At 42.9% G+C, this 21,019-nt stretch overlaps 1 protein-coding gene across 1 annotated transcript in view; it reads right to left on the bottom strand.

Moving 5' to 3' along the window:
• The window catches only part of RYR3 (ryanodine receptor 3), a 420,187-nt gene that overhangs the window by 322,224 nt on the left and 76,944 nt on the right, over window positions 1-21,019 (bottom strand). Inside the window, exons 7-11 of the mRNA XM_004380716.1 lie at window positions 20,914-21,013; window positions 17,428-17,521; window positions 12,874-12,948; window positions 11,511-11,667; window positions 208-381 (exon numbers count right to left, since the gene is read on the bottom strand). Of these exons, the coding sequence (XP_004380773.1) occupies window positions 208-381; window positions 11,511-11,667; window positions 12,874-12,948; window positions 17,428-17,521; window positions 20,914-21,013 (600 nt within the window). The remainder of the gene's footprint in view (window positions 1-207; window positions 382-11,510; window positions 11,668-12,873; window positions 12,949-17,427; window positions 17,522-20,913; window positions 21,014-21,019) is intronic.

Below are 21,019 nucleotides of genomic sequence, written 5' to 3' on the forward strand. Positions count from 1 at the left end.
GGGTTGTTTACCAATGTCATAAAACAACATGTGTACTACTGTTTCATGAGAAACTATTTGTTCTGTAAGCCTTCACCTGAAGTACCATAAAAAAACAAAAACAAAACATACATCATGTCTACCTGATTCTCAAAACAATCACATCTACTGCCTGGTTGATTCCACCTCAGGGTAAGACAATTCTAGACAGACTTTCTGACCCCTCACCTTTCTTTTCAGAGGTCCAAGCCGTGATGTTTTGGCATCCTGTGCTTTGTAGGTCACCCACAAACCACTTGCTACATGCTGGACAAAGCAGACAGAATCGCCGTATTTAATCTCCGGAACCCCCATGCCTTCTATGTCTCGTTTGTGACTGGAATCCAATTTCTCCTTGATTTCCTATTTCACAGAAAAGAAACAAACGTAGGTAGGTCTGACTGAATAGAAACTCAATATATAAAACAAATCACCTGTGCAGAATTTATAAGCCAGGGACCCAGTTTCCACAATAATCATGATGTGCCTGTCCAAGCCAGGATTTTAGAAAGGCTTGCTTCCCTCATTGACTGTTCTTATAAAATCGATGGATTTCAAGTTATAGCTACTTCAGTGGTTATTTAAATCCATGGGAAAAGGAGGCAACTGGAAGTTTCTCTCTTCTGTCCTGCTTTTATACAGTTATATATTTTATTTTCCTCATTCTGACCTAGGATAAATAACCCTTATGAACCAATTCATTTATCTTCAGCAAGTAGTATTTTCCATAATTTTAGTGGTTACCTTATATAAACACACTGTCTTGGAGCTCTGAATAGATGTTGATCTCATATGAATATCTCTTGTGGAAATCAGCAGACTCTTAGAGTAGCTAGGGATATTCTGTCTTAAGTCAAAGGCAGTCAATTGTACATTAGTTTCTTAGGGCCGTCTCAGGTATGTGTTACAGCAAATGGGTTTCATTCTTCCATTACCAGTAGTTCACTAAGTCCATTCTCCAGTGTGGAAAATGAAGTTATCGTGCATGAGGTGTATTCCCGAGGACAACCTAAAGTGCCTGTCACAGAGCGTGTCCCGAAGCAGATCCCTAATGGATGGTAACTCTGTCCCTTCCTCATCAATCAAGGCCTCTGTGGCCCTATGCCGAATGATTCTACTTTAGTTCTATTTCTTCTCTACCTCTTGTGTTCAACGGCTCATTTGTAAAAGCCGTCAGCTAGGCAGCATTTTGCATTTTTTACAGACTAAAAAATGTAGCACGCTGTTTCCTCTGCTTGCAACCATGTTCCTCCCGTTCCTCATGATGGAACAACAGCAGCACATGAATTAATGCGTTACCATGCGTGAGTCAATGTATTAAATTATTCACACACATTAACTCTTCAGGACAGCTTCTAATGGAGCTACAAATATTATGCCAGTTTTACAAATGAGAAAACAAAGGTACATATAGAAGGAAGTAATTTTCCACCAAATCACTCAAGAAGGAATAAAAGAGCCAGGATTTAAGCCCAGGAAGGTCAGCTCCACAGTCTGTGCTTCTCCCTACTACTCTAAACTCCTACTCATTCTTCAGAGCCCTGCTCAGATGTCCCCTTCTCAGTGAAGACAGAGTTAGTTGCTCCTGTTGTACTTCCCTAGTACAGTCTCATTCCTCTACCGAGCACTCAACACATCGTACTATAAATGTTTTTAAATTACATATTCTCTTTGCTAGAAAAATCAAAGACACAGGCCACATTTCAATTAATTTTGCATCTCTAATACAGAGAATTCAGCACACTGCAGTTACTTACTAAACACATATTAAGAAAATAAATATATATAGCTGAGTAATTTCTTCTTTTAAATGTATTTTTCACTTGTATTTCTTTTCCCTCAAACCTTCATAAAAGCAAAATTGGTTATTCCGTACTCATTTAAAGGGTCATTTTGAGCAAGGTTAATACTTTATAATTCTTTTTCTTTTAAATATGTGTGTTGACAGTGGCTGAATTGTTAAACAAGACTTATTGTTCAAAACTAACATTTCCAGAGGAACAATTTTCTGATTTTATACAGAAGCCAATGGGAAAACAGAATTTGATCTATTAGGATTTTTTTTTTAAATAGGCAATTGGTCAAGAACGCATTTATTCTGCAAAATAGAATTGACTTTCATCTCAGAAATATCCATAGCCGTATAGACACTCAGACCAGTAAAGGACTTAAAAGATGGCCAAAATTTTAAGCTCTAGCCTATTATCTAACCATAGCCAATGCAGTGAAATAAAAATAATAATACTATAACCGTTAAATACGACTAACTACACTAGTCTTTCAGTTAAGTGCTCTACTTCCTGAAAGACTGGCAGATCAAAGCCACCCAGAGGTGTCTTGGAAGACAGGCCTGGTGATCTGCTTCCAAAAGGTCACAGCCTTGGAAAGTCTGGAGCAGTTCTACTCTGCACACATGGGGTCACCATGAAGCAGAATCCACTCAACCGCTACTCACAGCCACAAATATGCTGATGTATGAGAGCTCATGGTTAAAATAACACCTGCTCTCAGACAATCAATGGGTACGTACGGTCACTTCGTTTATTTTCATTCTTCATTCATCTAAACAGGACTTTACCAAAAGAAAATAAATACAAGGATCTGCTTTTCTAGAGTCATTGAAATAAATGGGACATTATTCTCTACGGAATGGAGTCTTTCTGTGTGTCTTTGCTTTTACGAAACAGCACCACCTTCCAAAGTTCTCTGGAAGTCACTGACTGCAATGTTGTTGCTGTGTGCTGTCGAGTCAATTCCAACTCACAGCAACCCTATGTGACAGAGTACAACTACCCCATAGGGTTTTCTAGCCTGTAATCTTTACAGGAGCAGACCGCCAGGTCTTTTCTCCCACGGAGCTGCTGGTGGGTTCAAACTGCTGACCTTTCAATTAGCAGCTGAGTGCTTAACCACTGCACCACCAGGGCTCTCCAGTCACTACAGTAGCCACTTTTAATTGAAAAGAACAGCAGCAATGACAAAAATAAAAGAGCAACAAAGCCAACACTAAATCCAACCCAATCCAAATCTAAACAACAGGAATGATACATCAGTAAGGAAATGGAAGAGGTCACTAACAGAGCTGGTGGATGGGGCCGGCAGCAGATCACTGATTCCCTTCTCACTTGAACATGAGCTAATGTTCCGCTCTCTGTCTTCACTGGAATATGGCCCCAGAAGCACTTACCCTATCGTAGAAACAAAACCTTCCTAAATAGGGCTCATCCAGTCACTCCTTTTAATAATTCCCAAGTTCCTACAAAATACAACTACATGTCTACAGTTCTTATATACCATATGCTGACCACACTGAACCATAAACTGTTGAATCGATACATCAAGCTTTTTCTTCCTCTGGGCCTTTGCTCACATTACATTTTCTGCTTGGAATCCCCTAGCCCACCCTCTGCATCTTTAACTCAACCATCAAGCACTCCCAGCGCCACAGCAGGAGGACACCCGTGCATCTTCTCTGTTCTCATGGCACCGTGCTTCACCTCTCTCCAGGCGCTTTACCATCTTCTACCATGTGAATCCTTTGTTGGTACACTTCACCCCCTGCCAGACTGAAAACTCTCTGATGGAAAGACTTGGTTTTGTTTGTCTTTGCAGTCTACACGTGCTTTGCTTAAAATAGTTCGCAAATCATTTACTTTATTGGTCTGAGAGCATCAATTCCTATATTTCTCTGCCTGTCACAACCTTGCTACTAGACGATGAGCTGATACTAGGAAGGAACAAGTTACTTGGCCTAAATGTGTTGAAGGATAATAGTAATCATTTTCCCTGCCTTCTCTGAAAATGCTGTGACCACATCATAACTCTCTTGTTAGTATTTAGCTTAGATGATCAAGTTGCTCCTCTCCAGATTGGGTTAAGATTTCTAGAAGGAAAAGGAAGAGAACCAGAACTAGTATTTATCCAGCGCCCTCTGAGCCAAGTATTGTGCAAAGTACATTCCAATGCCAACACCATTTAATGAGGGCCTACAAGGCGACATGTATTATACATGGCACTTTACATTTTTTTCTAAACCATTCAATGACCTTGCTGTTTTGATTTCTACTTTACAGATGATCAAACTAGTGCTTACAGAATCCAGCCATCTGCTCAAAGCAACACAGCTAGTAAGTAACGGTGCAGAATCCAAAATCAAGGGTAATTCCAAAGCCTATTTGTCATTCGAATGTAATCAGTTGAATGGTTACTATTACCATTATCACGGTTAAATAATTAATTGTAATGACATTTCAGTTGTTTAAAGGCTATTTTCAAGAGGAAGTTGAAAATGTATGCAGTTAATTTATGAAAAAGTGGCTCTGGGCTCATATAAATTTTAAGAGTCATACATACAAACCAATCCTGACAACAATGTGATTTGATCTATATTCCAGGTACAAATGGAGTCTGGAAGAGAGACTAGCTAACTATGCCCAGGGGGTTAGGGATGGCTTTATACGGGATTGACACTTGACATGCAATCAGATAGGACAGAGACGGGAGAGAAGGGGATGGCATTCCAGTAAGAGGGACAGAGTGTGGGATAGAGTGTCTCCGGGAAGAGCAGGATGGAAGCCCAGAAAAAGACCTAAACACCATTATCCTATAGCTTCCTGTTTCTCAAATGTACAATGTTAACAGACTTTCTGTGAGGAAAGAAAGCTTTGGACAAGTTATTCTAAAAATCAGAGTGAACATGAAGATAGTATAAGCTATTGTAAGTCCTACAGTAAAAGTCAACAAAACAACCTGTTGCACTCTGTTTGGTGCAGCATTTTGATCCCCCAATCCTCTGCCCCCCTCCCCTGCTTTTCATGAACTCATTGTTTGCAACCTCTTTTGAGAAAAGCTAGCACAGGTAATGGAAAGTCACTGTGAAATTTAAGCCAGAGGATGACACAGGGTTGCATCTTAGAATAATCATTCCGGCAGTGGTGTAAATGATGGATTGAAAAGAAGCAAGACTAGAGATGGGTAAATGATAAGCTGTTGTGTTAGTATCAAGTGTAGTATCTGGAACAGGGCAGGTCCAAATTCATTTTACTGAGAAGAGGGAAATTTTTGGCTATTTTGCTTAATTAAACCACCTGCATTCACAGGAATCAAGAACATACCTTTCCAACATAGACTATAAGCACTCAAAAATGTTTCAGAGGAAGAAGAGACGTGTGAAGATGAAGCCCATTCATGGATGCTGGGCTGAAACATCAAAGAAGTCATGGTTACTGGTCTCAGGGACCATATAGCTCGACTGGCATAACACAGTTTATAAAGAAAATGTTCTACATTCTACCTTGGTGAGTGGTGTCTGGGGTCTTAAAAGCCTGTGAGCAGCCATCTAAGATACTCCACTGGTCTCACCCTTCTGGAGCAAGGGAGAATGAAGAGAACAGGATACAAGGAAAAGATTAGTCCAAAGGACTAAGGACCACAGCTACCATGGCCTCCACCAGACTGAGTCCAGTACAACTAGATGGTGCCCGGCTACCACCACTGACTGCTCTGACACGGATCACGATAGAGGGTCCCGGACAGAGCTGGAGAAAAATGTAGAACAAAATTCTAACTCACAAAAAAAGATCAGACTTCCTGGCCTAACAGAGACTGGAGAAACCCCGAGAGTATGGCCCCCGGACAACCTTTTAGCTCAGTGGTGAACTCACTCCTGAGGTTCACCGTTCAGCCAAAATTAGACAGTCCCATAAAACAAAACGAGACTATAAGGGCATACCAGTCCAGGGACAAGGACTAGACGGCAGGAGGGGACAGGAAAGCTGGTAATAGGGAACCCAGGGTTGAGAAGGGCGTGTTGACATGTCTTAGGGTTGTTAACCATTGTCATAAAACAATACGTGTACTAACTGTTGAACAAGAATCTATTTGTTCTGTAAACCTTCATCTAAAGTACAATGAAAAAAATTTAATAAAATAAAAAGAGGTCATGGTTAGTCTACTTCTTAGTAGGAGTCTCTGGGGAAATCACTTTTGGGTTCATTTCTACATCATTTCTTATGAATTACTGATATAGAATAAAACATCTTAGTATGCCTTAATAAACGCCCACTGGAAGACACTGCTAGGAGCCTGGCCAGACCTGAGGCTGACTGCAAAGCCCCCTGCCGGGTGGAAGGCTAGGAAGGACCCAGTGTGTACAGCATTCTGGAGGCAGCTGACTTCTCTGCCTTGTTAGGAAAGACACATTTCTTGAGTAGCAGTTACTGTGCTACGGTCTGTCCCGATCATTCTCATTTCATCCCTACACCATCCCTTTGAGGCAGGCAGTACTACTCCCATTTTATGGATAAAGAAACAGACTCTCAGGTAACTTTCCTGGTCTCATTTACTCCCCACAACAATCCTTCATGATACATTCCTTCATCCCCATTTTACAAAAAGGGACATTAAGACTCAACCACGAATGGGAGAACCAGACTTCCAACCCAAAGCTCAACTTCAAACATCAAATTTTGAAGTTCAACCTCTGAAGTCCATGGCTTTCCTAGATGGCCTCTCTACTTTGCCTACTGTTAACAACAAAGACTTGGGAAAGTACACCAATTTAAATTTTAAAAATACTTCATAGTATTTACTACACAGTATTTAAAACGAAACTGTAGTAAGCAGAGCTGTCTCTAGGTGCTTCAAATGTAACATATTATCTCTCTCCTCCCCTCTTCCTTCCTTTGTTCCATGCCCATCCCTTTCCTCAACTGATAACTTAGTGAGGAAACAGACATAACAAAGGAACAGGACTAGCATAAACAGCATTACTTCAGTGCCAACGTTTTCATAGACGTGATGTACCATCGCCCAGCCGCCATCTTGTTAAGGTTCACCATATCATCTGCTGAGAACTCAAAGGGCATGAAGAGGCAGAGACTACAGGTATGCTTCCACACCTAGCAGAGAGAGCAGTTGGCTTTTGAAAGGCAGGAAACAAAGTCATGTTTGGTCAGGAACATAGTGCTGAGTGCATAGTAGATATTTGATAAATGGTTACTAAAATGAATTTAATATTTTATACATTGAGGAAAAATTTCCTCTAATCAGGAACAGTGATAAATCTATGTTCTTAGATAATATAAATAGGTAAAATCTGAGATTCTATCTCAATCATCCAAGACTTATTGTACGGTCATTAAGTTATAAAATATGTTGCTACATGTAATAAAGCTTGATTTAACATTATTAATTCACTCTCCCCTGAAAGGAATTCAGTGTCGTAAACTGTCATTGAGACATGACATCTAAGTAGACAGTATTGTTATACCAAAGTAAATATTAAATGACATTATCTGACAATCCTTGGGGAATGGCCTTGCAATGTCAAGACTGTGGAAAATGATGTGAAATCCTGTTTGCAGAAATTTGACTTAGATGTCAAAATAAAATGAAACTCTCTCATTGTACCTTTACAGAGATGGTAATATGATAGCAAAATGATTACCCAATAATGACAAAATACTTCTACGAAGATTATTGAGGTTAAAAGGAAACAGATTTCACTATTGCAATATGACCACATTGATGCATCACTTCAACAAGCAATTTTCAAACCTACTACATGCTATACCATGTGCTAGGCGCTAGGTATGTGAGTCATTCCGGGGCTCTAGGTCGAGTGACTGATAGCTCTAAGGAACAGGGGCCTCCTAGAGCTCTGATGGAGAGGTTTCATGCTGTGAGGGACATGTGAAGGATGTCTGGAAGTATAAGGAGTTCAATAGTGGAGGGAGTTGGAGGGTAAGAGATGGTTTAGACACAGGTTTGGTGGTGAGCCTAAAAGTAGCCCATTCAAAGACCAGTAAATATTCAGTATGCTGGAACTCAAGTCAACCACAAGCGAGTGGCAATAGATATGGTGGAAGGGCAGGCAAGAATCTCTCACGACAGAGTTCAAATGCGTCATTGGCTCAAGATTAAAAATCGTGTCCAAGGTCTCAGAGAGGGTGGATGAACTCGAGGCCAGGTCGGGGTGGCTTCGAATCCATGCTGTATACCACACGACTTCCAGAGTAAAGGAAAAAGGTCGTGATGCTGCATCTCACAGGCAACAATACATCCCATACCTCCACGTGACCTGAGTCATTCTGCTGAAACGGGGAAAAGACTGTGACCACAATCACATCCTGCTCATTACTCTACATGTTTTCAGGTAGTTTGCCAAAAGACCACAGTTGGAGTCCATCTGAGCCAGGCCCAGGCCAATAAGTGTGGCTGGCGCTTGTACCTGGTCACCTTCCAGCAAGGCGCAGCCACACTCCCACCGGATCACGCACATACAGGATCCACAGGGGCAGCTGCCATCATCCTTGTCAGGGCAGCTGCTGACGATGCTGACACACACCTTCCACTATCCCGTGGCCCTTGATTGAGTTGTCATAGCGGTCACAGGCTAATACAACTTGATAGAAAACATGGATGGGAAGCCCATCATCACCAAATGACTCACGGCCCAGCTAATCCAGCGCCATCGCAGAACACGTGACCGAATCCCACACAGTGCTCCTCCTAGGGGTCTCCTTTTCTGTATTCCAGATCCTCCAGTATAAAGAGAGGATCAGAGGAACACCCCAAATTCACAAAGAGTACCTCTTACTGTCTCCACCTCTCAGCCTTCCTGCGGAGTCCTCCCAACTCCTGTGCCTCCACCCAGGTCCTTAAAATGCTATTTGGGGCCACAGTCTGCTGTCTTTTCTATCCCATAACACCTACGATGAGTGAGAGCAGGCAAGATGACTCAGTGTCTTCACGGTGTTGAAAAACAGCCACAAACCTCTTTCTGCTGGGCAATGTCACTATTTCTAGTAAGCAGAAGCATACTAGAAAGTGCGTGTAAGAAGGAGAACCTGTACCAAGCAAGGTAAGGATACATTTTTTAAGGGGGAGCCAGGAGGCCCAGAAAGAAATCAGGGGACCCCTAGTCTTTCCCAACAGCTGTTTGGATTGTATATGCAGAGTTGTATGCTCCCCACACATTCCTCCTATTTTTCAGCTTCATGGTCTAAGATGCCAAATGCCCTGCCCACACAATGTCCCAAGGAAGCCCCGATTTCATGCAAGGAACACCACCATATCTTGGCTGCCTTGTGGCCTAGGTCATCTTAATTTGTTCCTTTCAAATTAAAACAAAGGTAGCTGGGCTGAATACTGCCGCACTGAGGGTTGTTAAAACCTCTAACATAGTGACTCCAATGAAATGTAACCACATTGCCAACTGCACAGGGACAATGTGACTCATGGGTGACTTTCCAACCCGCTCTGCTATGCCAGCGGCCCCCACGGTACCACTACGACCTTCCAGCCATCAGCTGCCTGCCTCCCTGTGCATGGAAACAGACGGACCTGGGGAGATAAGAAAAGGGCCTTTGGAGGATAAAATGGATTTGCAGGCCAGAAATGGTGCCAAGTGGAAGGAACGTTACGAGGACTCTCTATGGCCTTCTGAGCTTTCCTGGCTTCCTCCAGAGACCACGGCACAGCGCTGAGCCTGCTCCATGGCCTGAGCCAGGAAAGGGAGCAGATGGATCCTGCCAGCTGCCTGGAAGGCTGCCGGAGTCCTCTGCCGTCATAAGAGAAGCCCCTTTCTGAAATGGTGAAGAGCTCAGTGTCGCTGTGCTGTCCCAGGGCAGCACATCTGGGGTGGGCTAGAGGAGGGCATAAAGCACTCAGATCAGGAGAGGGCCACGCTGGCATTCTGAGAAAGGCGTCTCCTCCCCGCAACCCCAGGCTCCTGCTCACACCCAGGTTGACTCTCAGGGAAGAAGGTGACCTTGCCCCTCCTGGTTCTGAGGACGCTTCTGGTGCTTGCCTTCACTGATCCTTTTAGCAAGTTGCTCTGCCCTTAACTACTTCCGGGAGGCCAAGATGTTTTACTAAACAGATACATATTTGAATTTAAAATCCCCCTTGTACTGGGAACCTTAAAAAAAAAAAAAAAATGAGTGTAACATGAGCTCAGAAAACCAGAATAAAGACGAGGAGCCAACACGTCATGGGAAGAGAAGCAGGTGGAAGGCGACCCGAGAGGGGAACTTAAGAAGATACAGGTGGGAAGGTCTCACATTTTTTAAATGTTTGAACTATAGGTATGGGAAAAGCCTCATTCAAGTATAGGGCAGTTTTGGGGAGAAAAACCCATCTACCTAAGGGATTATCTACCTAAAAAGACCGTAAAAGAGAGAGAAAGGGCTCTTCAAAGAAGGGCAGTGCTGTGAAGCTGGTCTCCTCTGACACATCAGGAAGCAGAGATGCCCCATCAAAAATTCAGCTGTCAGCTTCACACCTAGTCCTACACGAACAGAATCACCAGTGACCCTTCACTGAAATCGTGCTATGAACACAAATCAAGGTCCATTTCTAGAAAAGAGCAACGAAAAATAAAAGCCGAGCTGAAGCTCCCGCAGGTGCCGCTGAGCATCCTCCGAGGAGACACAGACTTCCCGGTAACGGCGCGTACGTCTGGGCAGAGCCTCTCTATGCTTGGATGAGCTTCCCAGAGCAATTGTAAAGTGAGAAAGCATCCAACTGTCCATCAGAAGGTAGCTCAGCATGCAATTCTAACCATCCAAGTAGATCCAGCTCCAACTGCTGCAGCTGAAGCCCAGCTGGACATCAAAGACAGAGGTTTTCAAGTAATTAGTTGTCCATATGCACATTCAATGGCAAAGCCACGTGCCTGGGGTTAATCAAACTACCATGATATCCACTCTTACTGGAAGTTGGGGATGGATCGGCGAGAGCCAAGAGATCTGGGAAGAAGAGACAATCAAGGAACAGGATGAGCAAGTTACTAGTGTCTTTGTATAACACAAAAAACTGCAAGGTAGCACCACGCCCAGAGCCAGACCTGTGTCTCTTCTCTGTGGTTTTCCCACAGAAATCACTTCCTTGATTTAAACACATGTAAGGAGCCCTGGGTGCGCAAATGGTTAAGCGCTCAGCTGCTAACAGAAAGGCTGGTGGTTCGAATCCATCAAGTGGTTCCATGGGAGAAAGACCTGGCGATCTGCTGCCATAAAGATCACAACCTAGAAAACCCTATGGGGCAGTTCTCCTCCATCACACGGGGTTGAAAATGACTCGACGGCACCCAACAAACACACCACTGAAACTCATGTCTCTGCATTCCCATTGCTTTAGAGGAGTGAAGCATGCAGCTCACCCTCATCTGGGGTGTGTTTCACAGAACTTAGAAGGTATTCAAATAAAACAGTATTTTCCATTAGCCTCCAAGCAACAGTGCCCATTCCAGTGATCCTTTGTCTTCTAAGGTTTTCCACTCTCCTCTTACCCAAGCCTCCAACTTTCATCCAACGTACACGTTCCTCTGTGAACTCAGTTCAAAAGATCAAAGATGGCAGTGCTGACCGTAGGTCCAGTTTCCAACTGCATGTTGTCCCAGCCTCATTGCTTTGCAGTCATAGTTCCACCTGTGGGTATCAGTCACTCACTTTTAGAAGAGGGTCACAGTCTACTTTGTCACACCTTACCTTTGATGCCCGGAAAGAGAAGGCTGTGGACTTTGTGTCTGACTTTCCCCGGTCTTGCAGCATGAGGCCTTGGTCCTCCGTCAAGCCCAGGTAGTGGCCCGTGGTGAGATGGCGCAGTCGGAAGGCCTGGCCCCATCTGATGTTACTGCCACTCCAGCTGGGCAAGTGAAATGGACACAAAAATAAGTGGTTTTCAGTATTTAGCCTGTGCATTTTCTTATATATGCTGGCCGACTCACAGCCCTTCTGGGGTTCATCCCCTAAGGAACAGTGTTCCAGTCTTCTAGCTTGCTCTACAACTCAGGACGCATATGCCTTAGAGTGCTCTTCCGGCCCTACTTAAGGACAGCAACAATGAACTTGATCCTGAGGGCAGGTCAGTTCTGGTTTAAATGTCACTGAAAGCCCCATGTTTCCAAAATTTCCTTCACTCCACTGAAGCGTCTTGGCACAAATAACCACAAAAAGAATGAGAAGCTTGCCTTTCAAGGGTAAACTTGTTCCTTATAGCAAAGTCCTTCTAACTGTGCTATCTGAATATAAACATTTTATGACCACAAAGAATTATGCCTTTAAGAAAAACTGCAAACATACTTGTGCAGCTTATACTTGCCAGGGAGAAGCAGATAATAAACAAACAGAATGAGTAAGGAAATACGGCAGGAAGGTGATAAATGGTATGGGAAAAAGCAAAGCCGGATAAAAGGCTGAGATAAAGGAGATCCCACGTTGAATACCAATCTTTTTAAGGTACTCCATCAAAGACTGGCATTCAACACAAGTCATCATAAGTTATAGGAGAGAAATTACCCACTGAATAACTGGGAACTAAAAATTTACCTTCCAAGTTAGAATAAAATGTTTAAGAGATGCATGTATCATATTTTAAAATGATTTCCGACTTTATCCAACTCTTTGGATCACCACTGAATCCAAATCACATTGATAAAATATTTCAATTTCTTTCTGTTTAGACCTCTGTGGTAGGAACCACACCTATAACCAGAACTATATATACAAACCTATCCTGACTTTTCGAAAAGTCCATTAAGCAAGAACCAAGGCCTAACATGCTGTGAGCACGAGTGTTTCACTTTCAGAACTTTAACAAGGCTGCAAAGAGAAACGCAAATGCCTAAGCCAGCAAAACATCTGGATGCATCAGAGTGTGTGTGTGTGTGTGTTTAAAGAAGTTAAGTCACAGAGCTTTCATAGAGTAGTTCAGAACTTTTGCTGGTTCTGGGCCAAGGGACTTTTGAGAGTTTGCCAGGTGATGTGGAACAAACGAAGCATATAAGAGAATGCACAACACCGGAGAGAAAGTAAAAATATTGCAAACAGCAGCACCCACACCCTCCCTTACCTTATCCGAAGGGGTTCCACTCTCCACAGAGACCTGGCTCGTGTGCCCGCTCCTCCAGCTTCATAGAATACCCTCCTGTGAGCAAAGACGGAGATCAGGGGTGATGTCCATAACCCTGATCAGCACCAGGCAGGGAACAGCTCCCTGCAGTGGCAGCTCAGACCCCACTGTTCTTCCAAGTTCTCAGAGTCAGTAGAATGTGAAGAATCACCCTTTCCCAGTCTCACCTCCTTATGGGGGACAGCAGCTTCCAAAGGGAGGGAACTGCTTCTCTCTCTCTCTCTCTCTCTCTCTCTCGCACACACACACATATATCATGGGCACTTGTAGACCATCCGGTGGTACAATGAAAAACGGGGATAAGAACATAAAACTCAAACCAGCCCAGTCCGACACCACGAGACCAGATACAGAAGGCTCTAATCCTTCAGATTGAGCTCCTGGTGTAGTTTATATCTTCTAACAACATATTTGTCTTTTCAAACATGATACGCGGTATAGTGCAAACTCATTTCCCTTGCTCTTGGAGGCTGTCCTGCTCACAATTCTATTACTGTCCCTCTGTCTTCTTTTCTGCATTATGGATCATTTTTTCAGGTGTTTTTTAAATACAATTTTTATTCTGGAACACATTGAAGGTTTACAGAGAAGCTGAAAAGATAGCACCGAGAGCCCCACATACTCTCACTTGTTTTCCCTAATGCTGTTATCCTACATTACTATAGCACACCGCCAGAACCGAGACCAGCGTTGGCCCGTTGTTACTAACTCCACTCCAGACTTCATTTTTAACTTCACCACTTTGTCATTAATGTCTTGTTTTTCCTGTTGCAGGATCCAGTCCCAGATACTGCATTCCATTTAGTCGCATGTCTCTCTTGCCTCCTCTGGCGTGAGACAATTTTTCAGTTTTTCCTTGCTTTTCATGATTTTAACACTTTTGAGGGGTACTGGTTAGGTGTTTTATAAAATGTCCCTCCATTTGGGTTTGTCGGATGGTTTTCTAATGATTCACAAAATCTGAGTTTTGTAATTTGTAAAACGGGGGCAGCCTACCTATAGCACAGGGTGTATGGAATTAAATGATTGTAGTTTAAGAGCACGCCTCACCAATGCTGGTCCCAAGACTACCCGGTATACTGAATCTACCCACTTCTTGAGAGTCTTGTGGCCTTTGATCAAAACTGATGATTTAATTGCATTTAAATTCAGTTAATTTAAAATCCCACCTCCTCCACAGAGGGTTTGTATATATCATAACTGAATCACTCAAGCCCTAGAAGAATTCTGATCTAGATTTTGAGATAATAGGTAATTAACAGAAGTGATGAAGAAATGTGTATTTATTTTTTTCCCTCTGGAGGAGTAATATAATTATGAGATGGGTGAAAACAGGGGCTCAGGAGTCAGATCTGGGCTTGAATCTGTTTGTTGTACAACCTTAGGCAAATCCCTTCAACTCTCTGTGCCTCAGTTTCCCCACCTGAACAATGGGCCTAATAAGGATACTCGTATCACAGAATGGTTGGGAAAACTTCATGTGTCATTGTAAGTAATCAGGGTGCACAAAGATGTCATGGATATACAAAATCAGGGTTTTAGATGTATCCAAATTTTATTTAAATAGATGAATGTTTAGAAACACACATAGAAATAAAGTAAATGGCACAGAAACACAATGAAACATTAACAGTGGTTAATGCTTGGTGGCGGGATCATAAAGGACATTGCTAAACCATCGTCAAATGTACATGTCATCACGAGATATGTAATAACTATTAGGGCAAAAAGCCTACGTCGCGTCCGAGCTATAACACTTCCGATGTCTCTGGGCCAGGCCCAGAATGATGGTGATAATGCACTGACCTCTGACCCCTCAGGAAAATCGGCTGAGATCCACCGCTTCTCCCCTTCAGTGAGGGCTGGAAGGATCTCTGAGGTGGAGACGGAGGGTGAGCACCTCATCTCAGGTCACAGAGGCAGCATCTAAGGGAGCACTAGTGGGCGGTCTACTTCTAACGTCTGAAGGATGCTTGAAAGGGTAGTCCTTCCCACCTGGGACTTTTGGGTCGTTTTCTCTGTTTAATCTCACAAGGCTACACGGGTTGCAACAACCTGTTCCTGGACCCTAAAACGACCATCAAAGCGGACGTGCTTTCAAAGTTTGGCTGACAGCTTAGCCCTGGCTTCAGTAGGTGAAGTGGCTTATCCCAGGGTGTTTGACAAGGCGGAGGCAGAGCCAAGGACCAGAGCTCAGAATGCTCGATTGTTGATCCTGGGTTTCCACCATGGAGAGTCAGCTTTTCTGCCCAGCCTGGCTGCAATCAGGCTTCAGAAGGAATAGTATGATTTTCCCAGGATAGCCAGCACGACAACAATTGAATCCCATGCGTGTCTTGGTGGCTGCTGGCATCTTTTGGCTTGTTCTCCTTTTCCTAGTCCTTCATGCTCCCCAGATTTCAGTCTTTCTGGCCATGCTGGCCAGTTCTGAGGACAGAAGACGATGACGAGGCTTTCTGCTCCCCTAACCTAGACAGCAAACAGCACCCAGACATTCTGCTTGGAGCAAGAGACCAGATGACGCACAAATTCCGGCTCCTGTGTACTGAGAATTCCACCCCAGTCTCACCCCCTTTATGCTTCGGTATAAAGGAGAGGAGTAAGGTCTCTTATTTTTATCTGTGAGTTTCCTCTTTCCAAAACACAAATTAGACCCCATGGAATTCTCAGCCAAGAGAAGGTCACTTTCTCTCTTATCTCAGTGATGGCATGCATGTCCGCTTCGCTGTGCCTGTTTTGAGAACTCCTCTCCACCCTTCTCACTTCCCCAACATCTCCCTTCAGACACTGGCCTGGCCCTTCCATAAGCAGGGCATTGCTGAGCCATCAACACAGCGCCCACCAGACGCCACAACGCCCGCCAGACGCCAAACTTCTCCAAGCAGTTTATGCACAGGTGCTGTAAATAGGGCTCTATATTAAGGACAGGTGGCAGGGGCAAGGACCATTGTGACATGATTCATATTTCATTTTTTCCAAATTCCTACCCTTAAAGGTAGAACTGGGATGAGAAGAAAGAACTAGAGAAGTTCTGATATGTTCCATCTTAGATGCAGACAATTCTGAAAACTCAGTCCAAAAACTTCAGTTCTTTACCTGGGGGAACTATGGATGGCTGAAAACGTCCCCCTTGATGCAGCAGAATAAGATATTAAAGAGACAGTACGTGTGCTAATTTCAGGAATTATTTAACAAAAAAAAAAGAAAAGTAATAACAGAATAGGGTCACATGATATTATTTAGGGTAGGGACTCCTCGGTTCTAAGGGAAATTAGGTCAGCCTAGCTTCCCTGTGCAGAGACAACTGTCATCCGCCGGACAGTGCCAGGGAGTCAGGGAGCGAACTAACCACTGCACGGGACATAGGTCTGTGCCATATGTGTCCCAGACAGAGCTCTGGGTCACAACCTGTTCCCATGAAAGGTTATTCTGAGGACAGAGTAGGTAGGAAGAGACTCAGGGCTATAAGGGATCCATGCAGCCAAGAGATGATTTCTAAGATGTATAATAATATGTCCTAGCACATTGCTTGTAGGGGTCCTTTTGTGCATTAAATAAGGAATGAGCTCTGCATGGAAAGTCAGCAGCCCCAACCTTCTAGACTCCTGTCGGAAACAGGCCAGTTGTGTGACCTCTGATGGAGTCTGACCTGGATGATCTCTAAGTTGTGAAGATTTAAGAACCTATTTCTAACGAAATAAAAAACTGTAGTTGACAAGGTTGTCGTAGGCATAGCTTAAAAGGAAAAACAGCACCATCACCCGACCACACTTACCGCCACCCCAAATTCAGCCTAATTTGGATCTGAGCTTTATGCGCTTTCCTCCTTTGATGATAAACAGAATACTACCAGACTCTTCAGTATTAAGACCTGGGATAATATCCCGTATCTCATGGCTTTGAGTGAAAAGGATTCATTGGGGGTCCATCAGAGAGACAAGCGAAGTGTCACTCTCAGCAATACTTCCTGCTAAGTCCAACACTTGTGGGATAGTAACATTTGGTTTCTCCAATCCTTTTGGTAACAACCAGCAAAACCAAACTACCAAACACCACCTTAATTATTTAGCACATGAAATGGGAAGAATAGAGATTATCTGCCTGTGAAGAGCCTGGCGAAGAATTTGTGTAAATGTACAGACTCACTAGTATGATTAACCTCACTTCCATCACTGAAATGGGTGTTTTAGTCTACAATTCATGCTACCAGAAACTTCTTAGACCCAGCAGCAACCAAAGCAAATGAAAGAATTAAGAAGCATTACAGAATTGCTTGCCTAAGAAGCAGCATTAATATAGAGCTAGGCTGTAACTAACTCCACCGTACAATATTGCCATTTTTGTTTCACAAACTGAAAACCATGGCTGGAGAAAGGTTGCCAAATGACCACCCTACAGAATTCATCTGTGGCCAAAACAAATCCAAATGCAAACTCCAGTCTGAGTCACAGGGGATTGAAGACAACTAGGAGAAGGATGAAGCCATCGGCTTACCTGTGCTGGGAGTCATTCTGGTCTGTAGATGGTATCGTCAAACACTCATCATGACCGTGGAAAAGACGCACTACGTGCCCACCAAGTAGGTATCCTATAAGACAATTACATTCAACCATGAATCTGGCGCAAGTTTAATACAGAGAACACCATGGTAAGAAGGGTAAATTCACGAAGGTCTGAGCCAGTGATAGAACACACCAACAGAGACACATTTGGGAAATCACATATTCTGTGAATTCAAGCCTCTGGCAAAAAAGACAAGAAAGTCAAAACAATTTTAACACTGAAAGTCAAATAGAGTTTCCAAGAAGAACAAGTCCAACATCAAAAGGTAAGGTAAAAATAGTACCAATTATTATCATTAAAGGCCAAAAAGGAAAATTAAATAGCTACTATTAGGAGGATAAGGATTTTCTAATTGCATAGGATGTAAATACATCCAACACCAAACTCCTGCGTAAACTCCTACAAGATCTCAACGTGTATACTTTGTGGCAAAATTCAAATCAAACTGCAGTCATGGGAAAGAAAGAAGGTACAGGGAGGGTAGCTAACTCTAATGTTACACGTCCTGTCTTAGGAGAAGTTAGCTTTTAATCTATGTAGCAAACACACAGATCACACCTAGATGTTATTCCTACAGCACGAGGGACTGGCCAGCGTCCCTGAGTGGACACATGTAGATGCTGCTATCAATGAGCGCTCAGCTTTCAGAATAAGGAAAGAATTTCAATAGCCATGGAGTTCAGAAATGGAGAAAAAATAATGAACTTGAAGGACATGATAACCCATAGCCTTCAAATAAATTCTGAGCCTTAATTTAAAGAACACAGTAGCAGGAGAGGGCCCTCTGCCCGAACTTCACCTTGCACAGAGGAATGAGATTTGTTATCCCTCTGAATTAACAATTCTCCAGGTTAGTCTATTCTCAGGAGACACATGGGCTTAAAATGCTCAATGTCTAAATCAGGCTTTTAAAAAACTCACATAATTAGATCATTTTAGGGGCTGTCTCAAACTCTTTTAGGTACTGGACTGAAGCAGTGAGAAGGAGAAGTGACGCCAGAGGAGATAGAAAGGGATGTTCACAGTGTGTCTTATACACAGACAGTCTGAGCTCCTCTCGCTCATTTTTCACCAAGGCAAGGCAAGTTTTCCTTAAACTTCCCTCAAATATTCACAGTTTTCCTCTATCTTATTGTACCAGCAGCTCCAGTTGTATCTTCCCTTCCCCCCCTTTTTTTTTGCATTAAAAGTAACTCACAGATACGTTCACACCCACGTTCACTGCAGAACTATTCACAATACCCAAAAGGTGGAAACAACCCCAGGGTCCATCCACGTGTAAATGGATAGAATGTGGCACATACACACAGCGGGATATTACTCAGTCATAAGGAGAAGTAAAGTTAGAAACAGATGGTGGTAATGATCGCACAACACGATGAACAGAATTAATGTCACTGAATCGTACATGTAAGATGTCAAAATGGCAAAAAAGAAAAAAAGAGAGAGAAAAATGAAGTTCCAACACGTTATGAACCTTGACAACACGAGGCTGAGTGAAATAAGCCAGACACAAAAGGAAAACTATTATATGATCCCATTCACGTGAAATATCCAGAACAGGTGAATGTTTAGAAACCAAAGTTTATTAGTGATTTCCGGGGGCCAATGGGAAGGGGAACTAGGTGCTTAAAGGGCACTTAGCTTCTGTTAAAGGTGATAAAAAATATTTGGAAGAGGATAGTGGTGAAGGTTGCACAACATTGTGAACATAATGTCATTGAATTGTATGTGTAAAAATGGTAGAAATGGCAAATGTTTGTTATAGATAGTTCACATTAAAACATTTTTTTAGTTGTAGGAATTCCTCCCAAAAAAGTAATTCAAGATCTACTGGAGGGAAATCCTTAACAACTAATTAATGTAAAATTAAACCCCTTCATGACCAGGCTCTTGATCCAACTCTCAATCACTCATGAGGAGGAGGCCATGGCCCATTTGGAGTTCATCATTTATAGTTCTTCAGCTCCTTCAATCAGTATTCTGTTCACACAGAGAAAAGTGCCCAGTACTGATGCATCACAGCTTTTCTTAATGAAATATATTGGGACAATAGTCAGGGGAGAAGCGTCATGATGAGAATCACTTATGCTCTCAAGGGCTGAAGTGAGTGTTTCCCCAGTGGATGCTGATGGGCGTTTTCAACAAAGGCAGATGACTCAAGCGGTGAGCTATCAAGGCTATATTACAACAAGGGCTCTCAACGCTTGTATAAGGACCTATCTGATACGGTTTGCAAGCGCTCCTTAATTAATCCCCAAAAGCCCTCTGTTGGGACTGGGAAATAATTTTATTCCTCTAGTGAAAATGAAAAATTTAAACGAGACTATTGAGTCAAAACTTTCTTGGGAAGGATTGAAACTCAGCTATTCTTGGTTCCTGACAGAAAGGGAATGGCTGCCAGTAGACTTAGCGTGGTGAGTTAATTTGGGCGTACAGGAGAGGGCTAAACAAATCCTGCCTTTTTAAAGTCTTCTACATGTTGCTGAAAAAGTTCAGAATTTGTCATTTCCTGATTATTCCGTTTGGCTATGGTGTGTGCCCGGGCTGGTATATCATCTTGGCACCTCTCAGTTTCCTCTTTATTTTCAAATGTATCATGGAAGGGCAATCCAAGTTCAAAACTAGTAGACTCGAGATTAAAAACAGGTCTAAAGTCCGTGGAGTAATTTTTTAAAAAACTCTGACCATGCTATCAAGTACTAGAATATAATGTAATAACCCATAGGTCATTGGCATCTGACTAGTCTGCTCAGCTGTGGTATTACAGTGAGGTAAGGCGAGTATGTTTATTTCCTAACCTGAAAGGGTGCACTGACTTTGCCTGGCTCCAAGAAATGGGATCTGCTGAACAAAGTCTGACGATCTTATTTCCAAGGGAAAAATAGAATACTGAGAAAATTTCATTTATTATCTTTAAATGGCCTTTCATAAGTACAAATAAAAAACAAATGGCCAAACACGCTTTTATTATAAAGCACATCCTTCCCCCACCTGTATGGAGAGATGTGTTGGGGAGATATATACACAATGTCACCTTCTTGACACACAACCTCTTCTAGATCGGAAGGTACTGAGCTCTGGGCACTTATAACTAGTAACCATAAACAAAATCGAAAGCTCAGCAGCAGAGGGAAGCTGCATCTCCAAGTCCTCAATGCATATAGTGCTAAGACAATAGTGGGCTCTAAAGGATTCAAAAAATAAAGTCAAGGAGGTGCATGTAATTGGAGGTCAGGACAGAAGCTCAGCCACATCGACACTGAAGAAAGAAACTCAGGTGGACTAAAATCATGTTATCTATGCACCAACACATTCGGGTGAGAGCTGGGAAGGAGCAGGAAATGTCAATGTATACAGCACAAGACAGGCTGGCAGGCCGAGGGCTGAGCGCAAAAAAAACAAAACAAAACACACCTTCTTCGATGCTACTTCCTGAGCACGTCGGATGTACATTCCAGAGTGTCTGCATAAAAGAGGCATCCACTTCTATGTTACCGTTTGCTAGGGAGAGATGCTGCAG

This window comes from Trichechus manatus, unplaced genomic scaffold (assembly GCF_000243295.1).
Source record: "Trichechus manatus latirostris isolate Lorelei unplaced genomic scaffold, TriManLat1.0 scaffold00076, whole genome shotgun sequence".
Taxonomy (NCBI): domain Eukaryota; kingdom Metazoa; phylum Chordata; class Mammalia; order Sirenia; family Trichechidae; genus Trichechus; species Trichechus manatus.